General features: G+C 36.2%; 1 protein-coding gene across 4 annotated transcripts in view; it reads right to left on the bottom strand.

The window, feature by feature from the left end:
- Window positions 1-12,375, bottom strand: part of sycp2 (synaptonemal complex protein 2) — a 61,412-nt gene that overhangs the window by 2,883 nt on the left and 46,154 nt on the right. For all 4 annotated transcript variants that reach the window (XM_087306618.1, XM_087306620.1, XM_087306621.1 and 1 more), the window contains exons 36-44: window positions 11,604-11,819; window positions 11,465-11,519; window positions 11,199-11,363; window positions 8,183-8,320; window positions 7,360-7,505; window positions 7,107-7,201; window positions 6,916-7,015; window positions 3,546-3,604; window positions 1,971-2,049 (exon numbers count right to left, since the gene is read on the bottom strand). In XM_087306618.1, the coding sequence (XP_087162744.1) occupies window positions 1,971-2,049; window positions 3,546-3,604; window positions 6,916-7,015; window positions 7,107-7,201; window positions 7,360-7,505; window positions 8,183-8,320; window positions 11,199-11,363; window positions 11,465-11,519; window positions 11,604-11,819 (1,053 nt within the window). The remainder of the gene's footprint in view (window positions 1-1,970; window positions 2,050-3,545; window positions 3,605-6,915; window positions 7,016-7,106; window positions 7,202-7,359; window positions 7,506-8,182; window positions 8,321-11,198; window positions 11,364-11,464; window positions 11,520-11,603; window positions 11,820-12,375) is intronic.

Here is a 12,375-nt window from a genome sequence, read left to right as displayed (position 1 = left end):
TTCTTATTGGCCCACCACTGCTCTAGCACTGAAATATTAGTTGTAAATTACTCAGTCAATGCCTTCTGGCTTGGGATGACAGAGAGCTACTACTGCGAAAAATTGTAAAACGCTGAAGATGAGAATGAAGATAACACTGACAGATTTTGTTTTAGAAACCATGGCATCTAAAGTTACAAATAATGACACATCTTACTAGTGACCATGTGCTGAATGTTAATCCACCATCTGCACTTTTCGGAGAGTGGATAAAAAACTTCCGTTGGCTTCAAGTCCGCTATGAAAAGTCTGTGGGATGGAACGGGCATGCACTGAGAAAACTCGCTACTCATAAAAAGACTAGTATTGCTATTAACATGACGTATGTATATAATAAGGTACAGTATATGTCAAAAGCATCAGTGCAAAATTAGACAGCACCCGTGAGAACAGCATAGTTATATCGTTAACAGATTCATTCATATCAAGCAGTGCGTGCAGGGCCGGTGAGCGGTCCGTGTATGCTTTGGCCACTCAGTTATGTTATAAAAATCTATTTTCTTGTGATAATGGGATTTCATTGAGACATATTTTCCTTACGCTTGCATATATATATTTTTTGCTTGTTAGTTTGATTACTTTTGATTTCAAATGCAATAAATGTTTTTATAAAACTTGTAGTAACGGTGCTTATAATTGGTGGGTGCGACAAAATTTTGGCTGATGCGCCTAAATTTTAAAGTTAGGAGCACCGGTACACCAAGCAAAAAGGTCAATTTCGAGCCCTGTGTATCCCTAGCAACTGACCCCAAGCTTCCCCAACAGGAAGGGAACTCCTCTACACTGACTATGGAATTCCATCACGTCATTGGAGCTTCACCGGGATTTCCCTTTGGACCAGTCCAGTAAACCAAAATTCCAGCAGAACGCAAGTACCACAAACAGGCTTTCTATCCATTTGCTGAAACTGGTGTGAATTATATTTAAGTAGTAAAGAATAGCAAAATTCTCTCCTTTTATGGTTTCTCTCAGGTTGCAATGCGAAGAACTTAGCATATGCTAGAAGTTGAATCCACTCAGTCATAACTCTCCTCAAACTGCTTGTGTGTGTATGCATGTGCATTTGTTTGTTTTATGGAGATTAGTACGTTGTGTTATAGAGTAGCAATAAACTTTTGTTTTAAGATCTGTGTTGGTATGTTGTGTGCTTTATAAGCTAATGCTTCAGCTTCAGATACTGCTGCCTTGCTCATTAAATAATTAGATACTGATTATATTGTTTTTGTTGGCCACGTAATAATATAATACAGAATTGCTTAAAATTAACCATTCTATTTGCAGGACAAATACATAGGGTAAGTGTAAGCTTTGAATTATTCCATGTGAATCATATTTTAAATCTTTAGATTCAAATCCCCAAAGTTTAAATTTGATTTAAACCAAATAGCTGATTCTTTCACCACCCAATTAACTTAACTGCAGTTTGGCACTTTTACTTTTTTTACTTTCAGGAACATTTCATGCATGCCCCTGTAACAAAATGAGGTATAAGGTGCAAGTATGAATTAAGGACTGATAAAAGTGTTGTTTTAATGGAATTTGACACCACAAACCAAATGGTAGAAACCTCCAGATTTTGCAGTCAGGTGCAGAGAATAGTGTCAACAAGTCGTGTGTGTATAGACTATCCTGTCGCAAAATGTGGTGAAAATCCTGCACAATGGTAATAGTTTGATTAGATGTTTACATGTCTGTACTGCACTTCAAAAAGGCCACTAAAACAAGCATACTTCATATGTCTTTATTCCATTTCTGTTTAGTTCGAATATGACCTTAATTTTAATTAATCAAAAATGGCTGCTTACATGGTAGACTCTTCATCAGAATATTGTCTTTATCATAATAAAATCGCATTATTGGTGTCCATGTAAACATACACATTGTTTTGCAAAACTGCAGTATTCAACACGGAAAAAAAGTCAGGCCCTTACCTCCAAAGAGAAGATTTGTTCCTCGTACTTTAGACTGTCACACACATCATTCTGAATCGTGCTTTTAAACTTCTGAAGTCTGAGAAAACAAAACATATCTAAGCAAGCCAAGCACTGGTATTACCAATTAGTAGTGGTGTAATGAATCACAAATCTCATGATTCGAATCGCATTATGGTTATTAAGTCACAGATTTTACAGTTTTTTAGATCAGCCAAAAAGGTGAGAAGACAAATGTTATTTGCTTTCCATTTATCACAAAAACTGTAATGCTTGTTTCATTATGTTTCCTAATTAATTTTTTGTCATTATATCTGTTAAAGAAAACATTTTTTTGCAGCATACAGTTGTCACTACTTCAGAACGGTTAGTCTGCCGCCATTCCTAACGACATTTCGATTTCTTTGACCATCATGGCGATGTTATAACCTCAAATCTTAAACGTGCACACACTGCAAGAACCGCAGCACAGCACAAACTACAAAATAATATTAAGGTTATCAAGCTGATGGACCATATCATCTGATTGCAGTATAACTTGCTTTATCAATAATTATTACTTATTATAAGCTAGTCACAAATATTTGACAATCTGCCACTACATGCAAAACACTCTCATGCACTCAAAATAGGTTCCCTTTTACATAGCTATTAGTGGCAGTTATGAATTAAATATATGAGAATATTCGCAAGAGTCGCATATTATTTATCGTCTATTCATGTTTCTCTGTTCATTTCTCTTTCCCATGCATGCAGTAGCGAACATGCAAAGGGAAAAAAAATTCTTGTTTAAAAGAGCGCATCCTCTTATAGCTGGCCTATTTCGGTTTACGGGACTGAATGAGTTTCAGTAGCTCATTATCACGACAATATAGTTTTTATCATGATAAAAGCTTCAGAAATTAATCACAAGAAATTTGATAGTAACAGAAGCCTATTACACATCCGATGTAAAAACAACAAATAGTGCTGAACAGAAAGTTATTTTTATAATTGTATAATTATAATAATATTATTATGATGCTTAAAGGAATGAGCCAGGCAAAAAAAGACCAAATCCTGGAAAAAACATAGCAGAGTATTTTCTAGCACATCAAGTCTTGTTTGGTGTGCATTTGACTGATTAACTTAGCAGCAGAAAGAACTCAATGTTGTAACAGATCAGCTGTCACCTTTTTTTTCAAAAGGAATTATGCAACTCAAGTCCATAAATGACTTAAAATTTCAGACTGAAATGACTTCTTAACAATCCAATCCTTAGATGTCACTTTTTTAAAAGCATTTTCAAAAATCACAAGATTCTGTCCATAATAACATTATAGAGGGAACAAATAACCAGAATTACATAAAGCTTTCTATTTTGTTCCCTGGTGCATCTATGAATGTCTGAAAGAGCCTGTTTATTATTGCTCCCCAGATAAACCCACAGACATTTCAGTCATAAAAGTCTTGTAGACAAAACTACACATTATTACAAGTACAGAAAAGTTACCAAAGTACAGTTAGTTGCATTAACATTAGAGCTGGGAAATCAACGATGTTCATGTTTATGCAGGAGCTGTTATGTATTCTCACCTCCTGGTTCTTTTCTCTTGGTAGGTGTGGAAGGCCGAGGTCTGCTTTTCCCAGTATGCCTGTGAATAGTGAACACTGAGTTAAACAGGGTAGGAAGCAGGCAAAGATTATAATGCGCAAGACATGTCACTTATATAGTTTTGAATGGGGAAATCTGTAAAGATCAATATGGCGAATGAAGCCCTGCCTACTAGTACAAAAGCCAATAGACTGCTATAGACTGACGTTTCTCCGGGGCAGAAGCTTGGACCAAACACGCTTTTATGAAAGTTTGTATCTTCAACAAACACACTGGAATCTCAGCAAATACTTGTTTCACAGACATGAGAAATATATCAACATAAAGCTTGAAATCTGTACTTGTAAATGAACAAACTTGAAACTTGCACTTGAAAACAAAAGTTTTTTGGTTTTGTAATCTGCATGAAACAAACGTGAGGTACAGTCTGTCCTGTCAAACGCACATAACATGAGAGCAACTACTCAAACGGCCACAAATGTGTAAACAAAAAATAAAAAAAATAAAAATCATATGAAAAATGTGTGAGACCAACAGCGTAACAGAACATGACCCATATCAGGGTTTCTGCAGCTTCCTTCAAATCAAATTTAAGACTTTTTAAGACCCTTTTCAGACCCTTCTGAATGAAATTTTAGACTTATACAAGGCAGCTTATATTGTCAGGGTTCTGCCACTCTGGTCTTGTAAATTCTTGTTTTGGTGGCAGAGCCCGGACACTAGCTCTGTCTTGACCTGTTTCTGTCATTGTGTCTGTCTCTGTGTGCTTGTGCGCCGTCGTGGGTGTGCGCAGGGCGTGCGCGCTCCTGCTTGATGCGGCCGTGCGGGCTCTGCATCCCTCGGATGCGGCGCTCTTGTACTCGTGTTTGTTTTCGTCTGTCTGCAGCGTGGTGTTTCATCCCCAGCGTCTCAGTCCAGTTGAATGAGATGAAACATGCACGCTGCATGTGTGAGTGCACGGTGAGTGCTTTCATTCATCGTGTACTCGTGTCTTGCATTCAGTCTTCTGCTGGTGTTGTTTAGCACGTGGTGTATGTTTAAATGCACTGCGTGCTTGTGTTGTCATGAACATGCAGTTAATGAGTTCTCATTGGCTGCGTGTTCTAGTCTCGTTTTATGTGAGCGCATGGCTTGTGTTGTCTCTCTGTGTCATGCGCTCTCCCGTTTATTGTCAAGTCCCACCCTCCTTGTTGACCCATTATTAGTTAATTATGTTCATCTGTTTGTGTTAATTTGGTCCTCTATATAATCCTCTCATGTCTGCCGTCCTGTGCCAGATCATCATCAGTATTTCCCTGTCCTGTGATATCCAGTACTGTTTGTCCTGCCAGCCCAGCCAAGTTTGTCTGTTTGTTTTATAGTTCTGTTTTTCCCCCTCGGGATGGTTTTTGTTGTCCTTTTTGTTTTATTTCAATTAATAAATACCATCTTCTGCTGCATTTGAGTCCTTGCTTCCTCATCCTTCCTGAATCGTGACATATATATAATCATTAAACATTATATACACATTAAGGATTTTCTTTTTAATGGCCCGGTTACTTCTGTAAATGTATTTTAAATTAATGGAAGATCATGTAAAGGGATGTGTTGCTTTAGTTTTCTTTCCCTGATTAGGAAATTTAATTCGCATAAATTGTTGTTAATGTCTAACAGCTGTTGTGAATTGTATCTCTTTGCAATAAAAAAAGTTAAATATGAAAAAAAAAAGTTTTGGGATGGATTAGCAGGCGTGAGCTGTCTGCACTTCCTTTCTGTCTGGTTCAGACAGCTAATGTTGCTAACAGCTGCTCTGACTGGACTGTTTACACAGCGCAAAAGTGTGCGCTTGTAGGGGAGTGAAAGAGCTGATCCATGAATCACAGCACATTATGTTAGCTGACCAATCAGAGCCTCTTGACGGCGGGTCTTTATAGGAACTAGGAAATATGACAGTCATTTTCATGTCAGCAGAGTAGCTGTATATAATCAAAGTAAGATATTTGAAAAAAATTAATGTGATTTTCTACAATTGAAGCACGCGCACACATTGCTTTGCATCTTATAAACACAGCCAAGCTTTACAAATATACTGTTGACCACCCCTTTAAGAACCTGCGGACACCCTGGATATGTACAGAAATGTAAAATAAGAAGCATATTAACAGCTATAACAGCTTATTTTATCAGTGTAGCATCATATTGTTATATCCCGTGTATGTTTTTAAGCAGCATAACCTGAAACTTGTCAGGATTGAGGGAAGTTTAATGCAGAAAAGTACAGAGACAGAAAACATTCTCTAGAGATCATCTTTTTAACTAGACAATGACCACAATGATCACAGCCAAAAAAAAACTAAGAAATGGCTACAGGGCAACTTAATAATGGTACTGCAAAGAAGAACGAGAAAGTACCCAAAAATAGCTGTGCCATGCTCGTAGCATCCCACTCAAAAGACTTGAGGCTGTAATTGGTGCCAAAGCTGGTTCAAAAAAGTATTGAGCAAAATTTGTCAATACAATTTTTTTTTAAATTCATGTAATTTTAATTGCAATGCAGAATTATTTGGAAAAAATTAATTTAGTTCATTTTGGACTAAGGCTGTAAAAAATGAGGAAAAAGTGAAGAGAAGTCAATATTTAATATGCATCAATCAGAAAAATTCCACATTCTGAACCCATGTTTGACTTACTGAAGTTAATGCAGAATATCTAATGGTATTATGTGGATCCAATCCCAATGCACCTGTGCTGCTTAGTACAGTATTTTATCTGTTGGTACACCTGTGCTCTCTTTTTAGTGTCTGTAGCCTCTGGTAATTTTCCATTTATAGACTTTGCAATAAAAAAAAAATCAAAAAAAAAAATCATTTGTAAAGTAGTTCATGCAGATTCGGTACACAAATCAGCTGAATTCAGTGTCTCTTTACATTTGTGGATTATTAGGACTTTTTGAGTAAAATATGAGTTAAAAAAAAAAAAAAAAAAAAAATATATATATATATATATATATATATATATATATATATATATATATATATATATATATATATAGTTTCATTATTAATTTGCATATTTATACAATCTGTAAATGTTCAACCAGAATAGTTTTAGGGCCAGTAAGGACTATGTAAAAAATGTAAACAATTTCTAACAACTAAAGAAGAAATGCTTCTATTTATTTCCAGTAATGATTTACTGGCTAATACATAATCATCCTGCACATGCAAAACCTATTACTTAATACACACAAATATATTACAATTAAAAATTAAATCCATTATTATTTCCCCAAATTATTCCATATTTAATAGAAAATGAATATGTATAATTATTCTTATTACTGGCCATTTGACAAGTCAGCACCCTCCTTACCATCAATTCCTCCTCCATGCCTCTCAAAACAACATCATCCTGCTCAAGGTTTTGAATTTCACTCAAGAGGACTTGTTTAACTTTCTCCAACCTCTGAGAACTATAGAAGGTAAGATAAAGAAAGAAAAGCAGGTGAAAATCAGACCAGTTTTAGAGCAAAAAACTTTTCTTTGAAAAAGGTCATGTCTAACCTGTACTGGTGTACTTTTACATGGACAGAGGACATGTGCTGCTGTAAGGTCTTCAAAGACTGACTGGTGTAAAGGTCCATCATCCTCCCCCGATTCTGATGGAAGCAAAAACAAGTTATTATAAAAGCCTAATATACAGTGACTGAGTGATTTAGTTTTTTAATTAGAGGAAGTGAATCCTCAAACAGTTGCTTGATGGGGCTGGTGTGTTAAGTCAGTGCTGATTTAGTGCGAAAAGAAAGATGAAAAGCACCTTGATCTTGCTCTTAAGGTCTGAGCTGAACTGATGGCAGATAAAGCGCATCTCCTGAGCAGGCTGTGTCAGGTCCAAGTCTGCCTCCACACTGACATGCCTGCAACTGGACCTTGTACAGGATGACAGAGTCTCCACTTCCTCAGCTGCAGTGAAACAAACATATACTTTCTCTTGTGTCACACTTTAGCAAGTTCACAAGCACACACACCCATCTGGTATACTACAGCTGGGCTTCCAGAATCATGTAGATTTCTTATGGAATTTTTTGCCAGATAAACTTTGGTTCATTTGGAGCCGAATCAGTCTCAATAATAATACAGTGAATCTCTCTTGATTAAACGCAGATTTGAATGCAGCAATTGGAATAATTAATAATAATCATACACAAATCATTAGCATTTGTCATTCATTTTGTGCGGGTCTGAATTCAGAATACAATCTTTTAATGTGTAATTGTGCAGCTATACACTGAATATGTATTAATGCAGGCAAAATAAACAGTGACAGAAAACACCTTTAATTAATGGCCTAAAAAAGCAGGTCTCCCCACAACTTTTTCTGTCATCATTATATTTTACAGGGAAGCCAACATACTTTCATACATGCGATTTGAATGACACGGGAGGCGATCTCTGCAATTGTTTTAAATGTTGGATTAACCTACAAGTTCAAAAAAGTTATTAATCCGCAGGTCATGTGTGTTCCATTTGGGTTGCGATCCATGCAGATCACGGATCAACCATAATCTGTTATTAAAAACATATTAATTAATAACATATGTATATCAATTTTAGCCCCATTTTTGAGCCCATAAACTTACTGGATATAGTTGGTTCCTTGGTCCTGTTGGTCAGGCTTCTGTGGTAACTTTTCTTTCTTCTCTTATTCTCTGCAACTATATCTTCCTCTTCCTCCTCTGAGCTGCTCTGATCCTTCATCAGTGGTTTGCTATTCCGACCTGAGGCACACCAAAAAAAAGTTTATTCAGTTTCACCACAAACAAGTGAACAGATTCTCCAGATAAGTGAAAATTGGAATTAATCTGTCTGGAGACCAGCTTGTAATGACATCATATATAAAGCATTGACATGGTTGCTAGAGTGAGCATTTAACACATTTGTGACAAAAATAAATGTGTTCAAACTGTGAAATATTTTGGAAAATGTGTGATTTAAAAGTCCCTACAAGTTAATAAAAATGAAGATCTTGTTAATGTCTCCGTGTGTCTCTTTAAAAAAACACACACAATAAAATTCTATTTAAATCCTTAATGTACATGTAAAAAAAAAAAAAATATATATATATATATATATATATATATATATATATATATATATATATATATATATATATATATATATATATATATATATATATATATATCAATTAATTGACTAGTCGACAATTCCTACTAGTCAACTTACTTATTCCCAGGGCCTTTATATCAAAGTTAATACCCATATTGGTGTTTCATAACCTCTAGTTTTTATAAGGTTAGTTGCTAGCCAAATGCTCAACTCCCAACCTGGAAGACCAGGACATACACACATACACTACAGCCAATTTAGCTTACCTAATTTCCTAGAGAGCTACATTCCTACAGAAATCCCCTCCAACCCTGATCAAATCAATACCTGAACCAATTAATTAGGAGCTAAAGCAGCACTTGATAATTACTGACAGGTGTGTTTGGTTAAGGATTTCAGTTTGGTCAAACTGAAATCTCCAGGAAGGTAGCTCTCTGAAAACAGGGTTGGTGACCCCTGAAATACAGTGTTTTCATAAGAAAAGAAAAAGTTTTGGGGATGATGCGGTGGTGCAGTGGGTAGCGCTGTCGCTTCACACCAAGAAGGTCGTTGGTCCAAGCCCTGGGTCCAAGCACTGGGGGCTTTTCCCCATGTTCGGTGGGTTTCCTCTGGGTTCTTCGGTTCCCCCAGTCCAAAGACATGCGCTATAAGTGAATTGAATAAATTAAATTGGCCAGAATGTATGTGTGGATGTGAATGCAACATTGTATGGGTGTTTCCCAGTGCTGGGTTGTGGCTGGAAGAGCATGAGCTGTGTAAAACACATGCTGGATAAGTTGGCGGATCAGTTCGCTGTGGCGACCCCTGAAGGGACTAAGCCGAAAAGAAAATGAACTCCCAACCTGGAAGACCAGGACATACACACATACACTACAGCCAATTTAGCTTACCTAATTTACCAACAGTGCATGTCTTTGGACTATGAGGGAAATCGGAGCACCCGAAGGAAACCCACGTGAACATGGGTAGAACATCCAAACTCCATACAGAAATGCCAACTGACCCAGCCGATGACTAGTCAACTACGTGACATAAAAATATTCAAATAACTTAAATCATGACTGATTTAACAAGGATTTCTACTGGAAAAAGTCGTCCATTTTTCAAAAATTAATAATGGTGTGGGATGACCATGTGCTCTCCGAATGTTTTGTTGCCTTATTGTTATCTCTGCATGGTGCTTCAAAGTGCACTTTTTCATGTACAGGAATAATCCTTTATTGCCTATGGACCAATCTTACACTAGATCATGTAACATGGTAATTTCACTAAACAAAATTACATGAATTGAGCAAATTAAGTTGTCATAGTTCCATTCTATTGTTTTAAATGATACAACCTATGAAGTACACTCAAAAACTTTTTTATTTAAAACTTATTTAAAATGAACTGAAACAACACAGTTCTTGAGATTTTATTAGGACATCATAATATTTGTTATGTTTAATCCACATAAATTTGTTAAAAGTGTTAAGTTAACTTAATCAATTTGTGTTGGGACAACATGAAGGAATTGTGTGGAACCTTGCATTTTTTACAGTCTATGTTTTAAAAAGTAATTTTAATGCTATTTCTTTTAAACAGTTAAATTTTTTGTATCATCTATTGTTGTTGTTTTTTTTAGACTAGACTACTTGAATACAAAACCATTCAAACATTATTTTAATTAACTATACCACTAATCCCTAATAGAAACAAGCAAGCATGTAAATATTTCGAAAAATTTGGTGTCTTTTGCGTCTTTCTAGAATTGGTAAATTGTTTTGTACAATATCATGGTGGTTTATTAGTTACTGTAAAAAAACAAATTTCTATGGAGAAAATCAATGTAGTTTTTTTTAAACCTGACTGTTGCTTTCTATTAAACATCAAATACAGCAGAGTTGACCAACCCTTTTCCTAGAGAGCTACATTCCTACAGAAATCCCCTCCAACCCTGATCAAATCAATACCTGAACCAATTAATTAGGAGCTAAAGCAGCACTTGATAATTACTGACAGGTGTTTTTGGTTAAGGATTTCAGTTTGGTCAAACTGAAATCTCCAGGAAGGTAGCTCTCTGAAAACAGGGTTGGTGACCCCTGAAATACAGTGTTTTCATAAGAAAAGAAAAAGTTTTGGGGATGATGCGGTGGTGCAGTGGGTAGCGCTGTCGCTTCACACCAAGAAGGTCGTTGGTCCAAGCCCTGGGTGCAAGCACTGGGGGCTTTTCCCCATGTTCGGGTGGGTTTCCTCTGGGTTCTTCGGTTCCCCCAGTCCAAAGACATGCGCTATAAGTGAATTGAATAAATTAAATTGGCCAGAATGTATGTGTGGATGTGAATGCAACATTGTATGGGTGTTTCCCAGTGCTGGGTTGTGGCTGGAAGAGCATGAGCTGTGTAAAACACATGCTGGATAAGTTGGCGGATCAGTTCGCTGTGGCGACCCCTGAAGGGACTAAGCCGAAAAGAAAATGAATGTTTGAAAACTTTAGGTAGATTATTTGTTGTAGGTATGACATAACCCTTTTTAAAAAGTGATAAATACCTTTACTAGGAGTCCAGTATTTATTAGTAGGCACAAACAACTTCCTTGGCTTCATTTTCAGGGCAAGCTGAGAAGGAGAAGGAGCCTTATTTTCTTTGTCCTCCTCACTGTCTTCATCGTCATCTGTGTGGCACGGGATGATGTGTGTGTGGATGACTGATGGACCTGATGGGCATTTACAGTAGTACAAGAATATATAAGATGCGCATTTATGTAATTTACCAAATGCATGTACAAAACCACACAGTATTTAAAAACCCAATCACCTGACTTAAATTCTGCTCTCTCATCCTTACTTCCTTTCTGGCATTCTGGTGTTTTCTAAAAATCAAGAATTTGATGCTGTGTTGCTGAAATATGCTACCAAAAGTATAATTGTACTCAGAAATGAAGTTAAACTTGTACCTCAAGCTCAGTAAGGGCTGTTGCCATGTTGCTCAAAGATTTGTGTGAAGTCTGGCTGATTGTCAGAGAATTGACAGACCTCCTTTCAAAAGATGCTGGGCTGGTTTTGTTCTTGACAGCTCTCTGCTCCTCCTGAAGGTCTGGAGAGTTCAGGGTCTCTTTGATGGAGAGTGGTTGACTTTGGGACAGTACTGAATGAACAGGACTCAGCTCAACCTGCAGGAGCGAGACAGAGAACAAGTGAGTTTGATAATTTTTTTTTTCTGTGAGGTAATAAAGTGGACATAAATGTGTGAGTTTAATGAGACAAACTAGTTCATTGAGTTTTAGAATTAGGATATTTTTCACAGAGATGTTTACATTTTACAGAATTTTGTATCATTTGTAAACGTTCAAACAACATGCATGTATGTATGTGTGTGTGTGTGTGTGTGTGTGTGTGTGTGTATATTATATATATATATATATATATATATAAGGGATGTAACGGTATCAGAATTTCACGGAACGATAATACCTTGGTATGAATGGCACGGTACGGTATTTATGGAATAATTTACAGGAAAAACAAAACTAATGAAAAGACTCGAAAAAAGTGCCAAAAGTGTTTATTTACCTTAGCAAAGAACATATCAATTACATACAAATCAGCCATCTATCTGTAAGTTTCAAAACAGCAACTTCAATTTTTTAATTTTAATAACAAAAAACTATTAAACCATGGCATATATATATATATATATATATATATATATATATATATATATATATA

Source organism: Danio rerio, chromosome 23 (genome assembly GCF_052040795.2).
Source record: "Danio rerio strain M-AB ecotype USA chromosome 23, GRCz13ab, whole genome shotgun sequence".
In the NCBI taxonomy this organism is placed as follows: Eukaryota; Metazoa; Chordata; class Actinopteri; order Cypriniformes; family Danionidae; genus Danio; species Danio rerio.
This window is presented reverse-complemented; position numbering and strand designations above follow the sequence as displayed.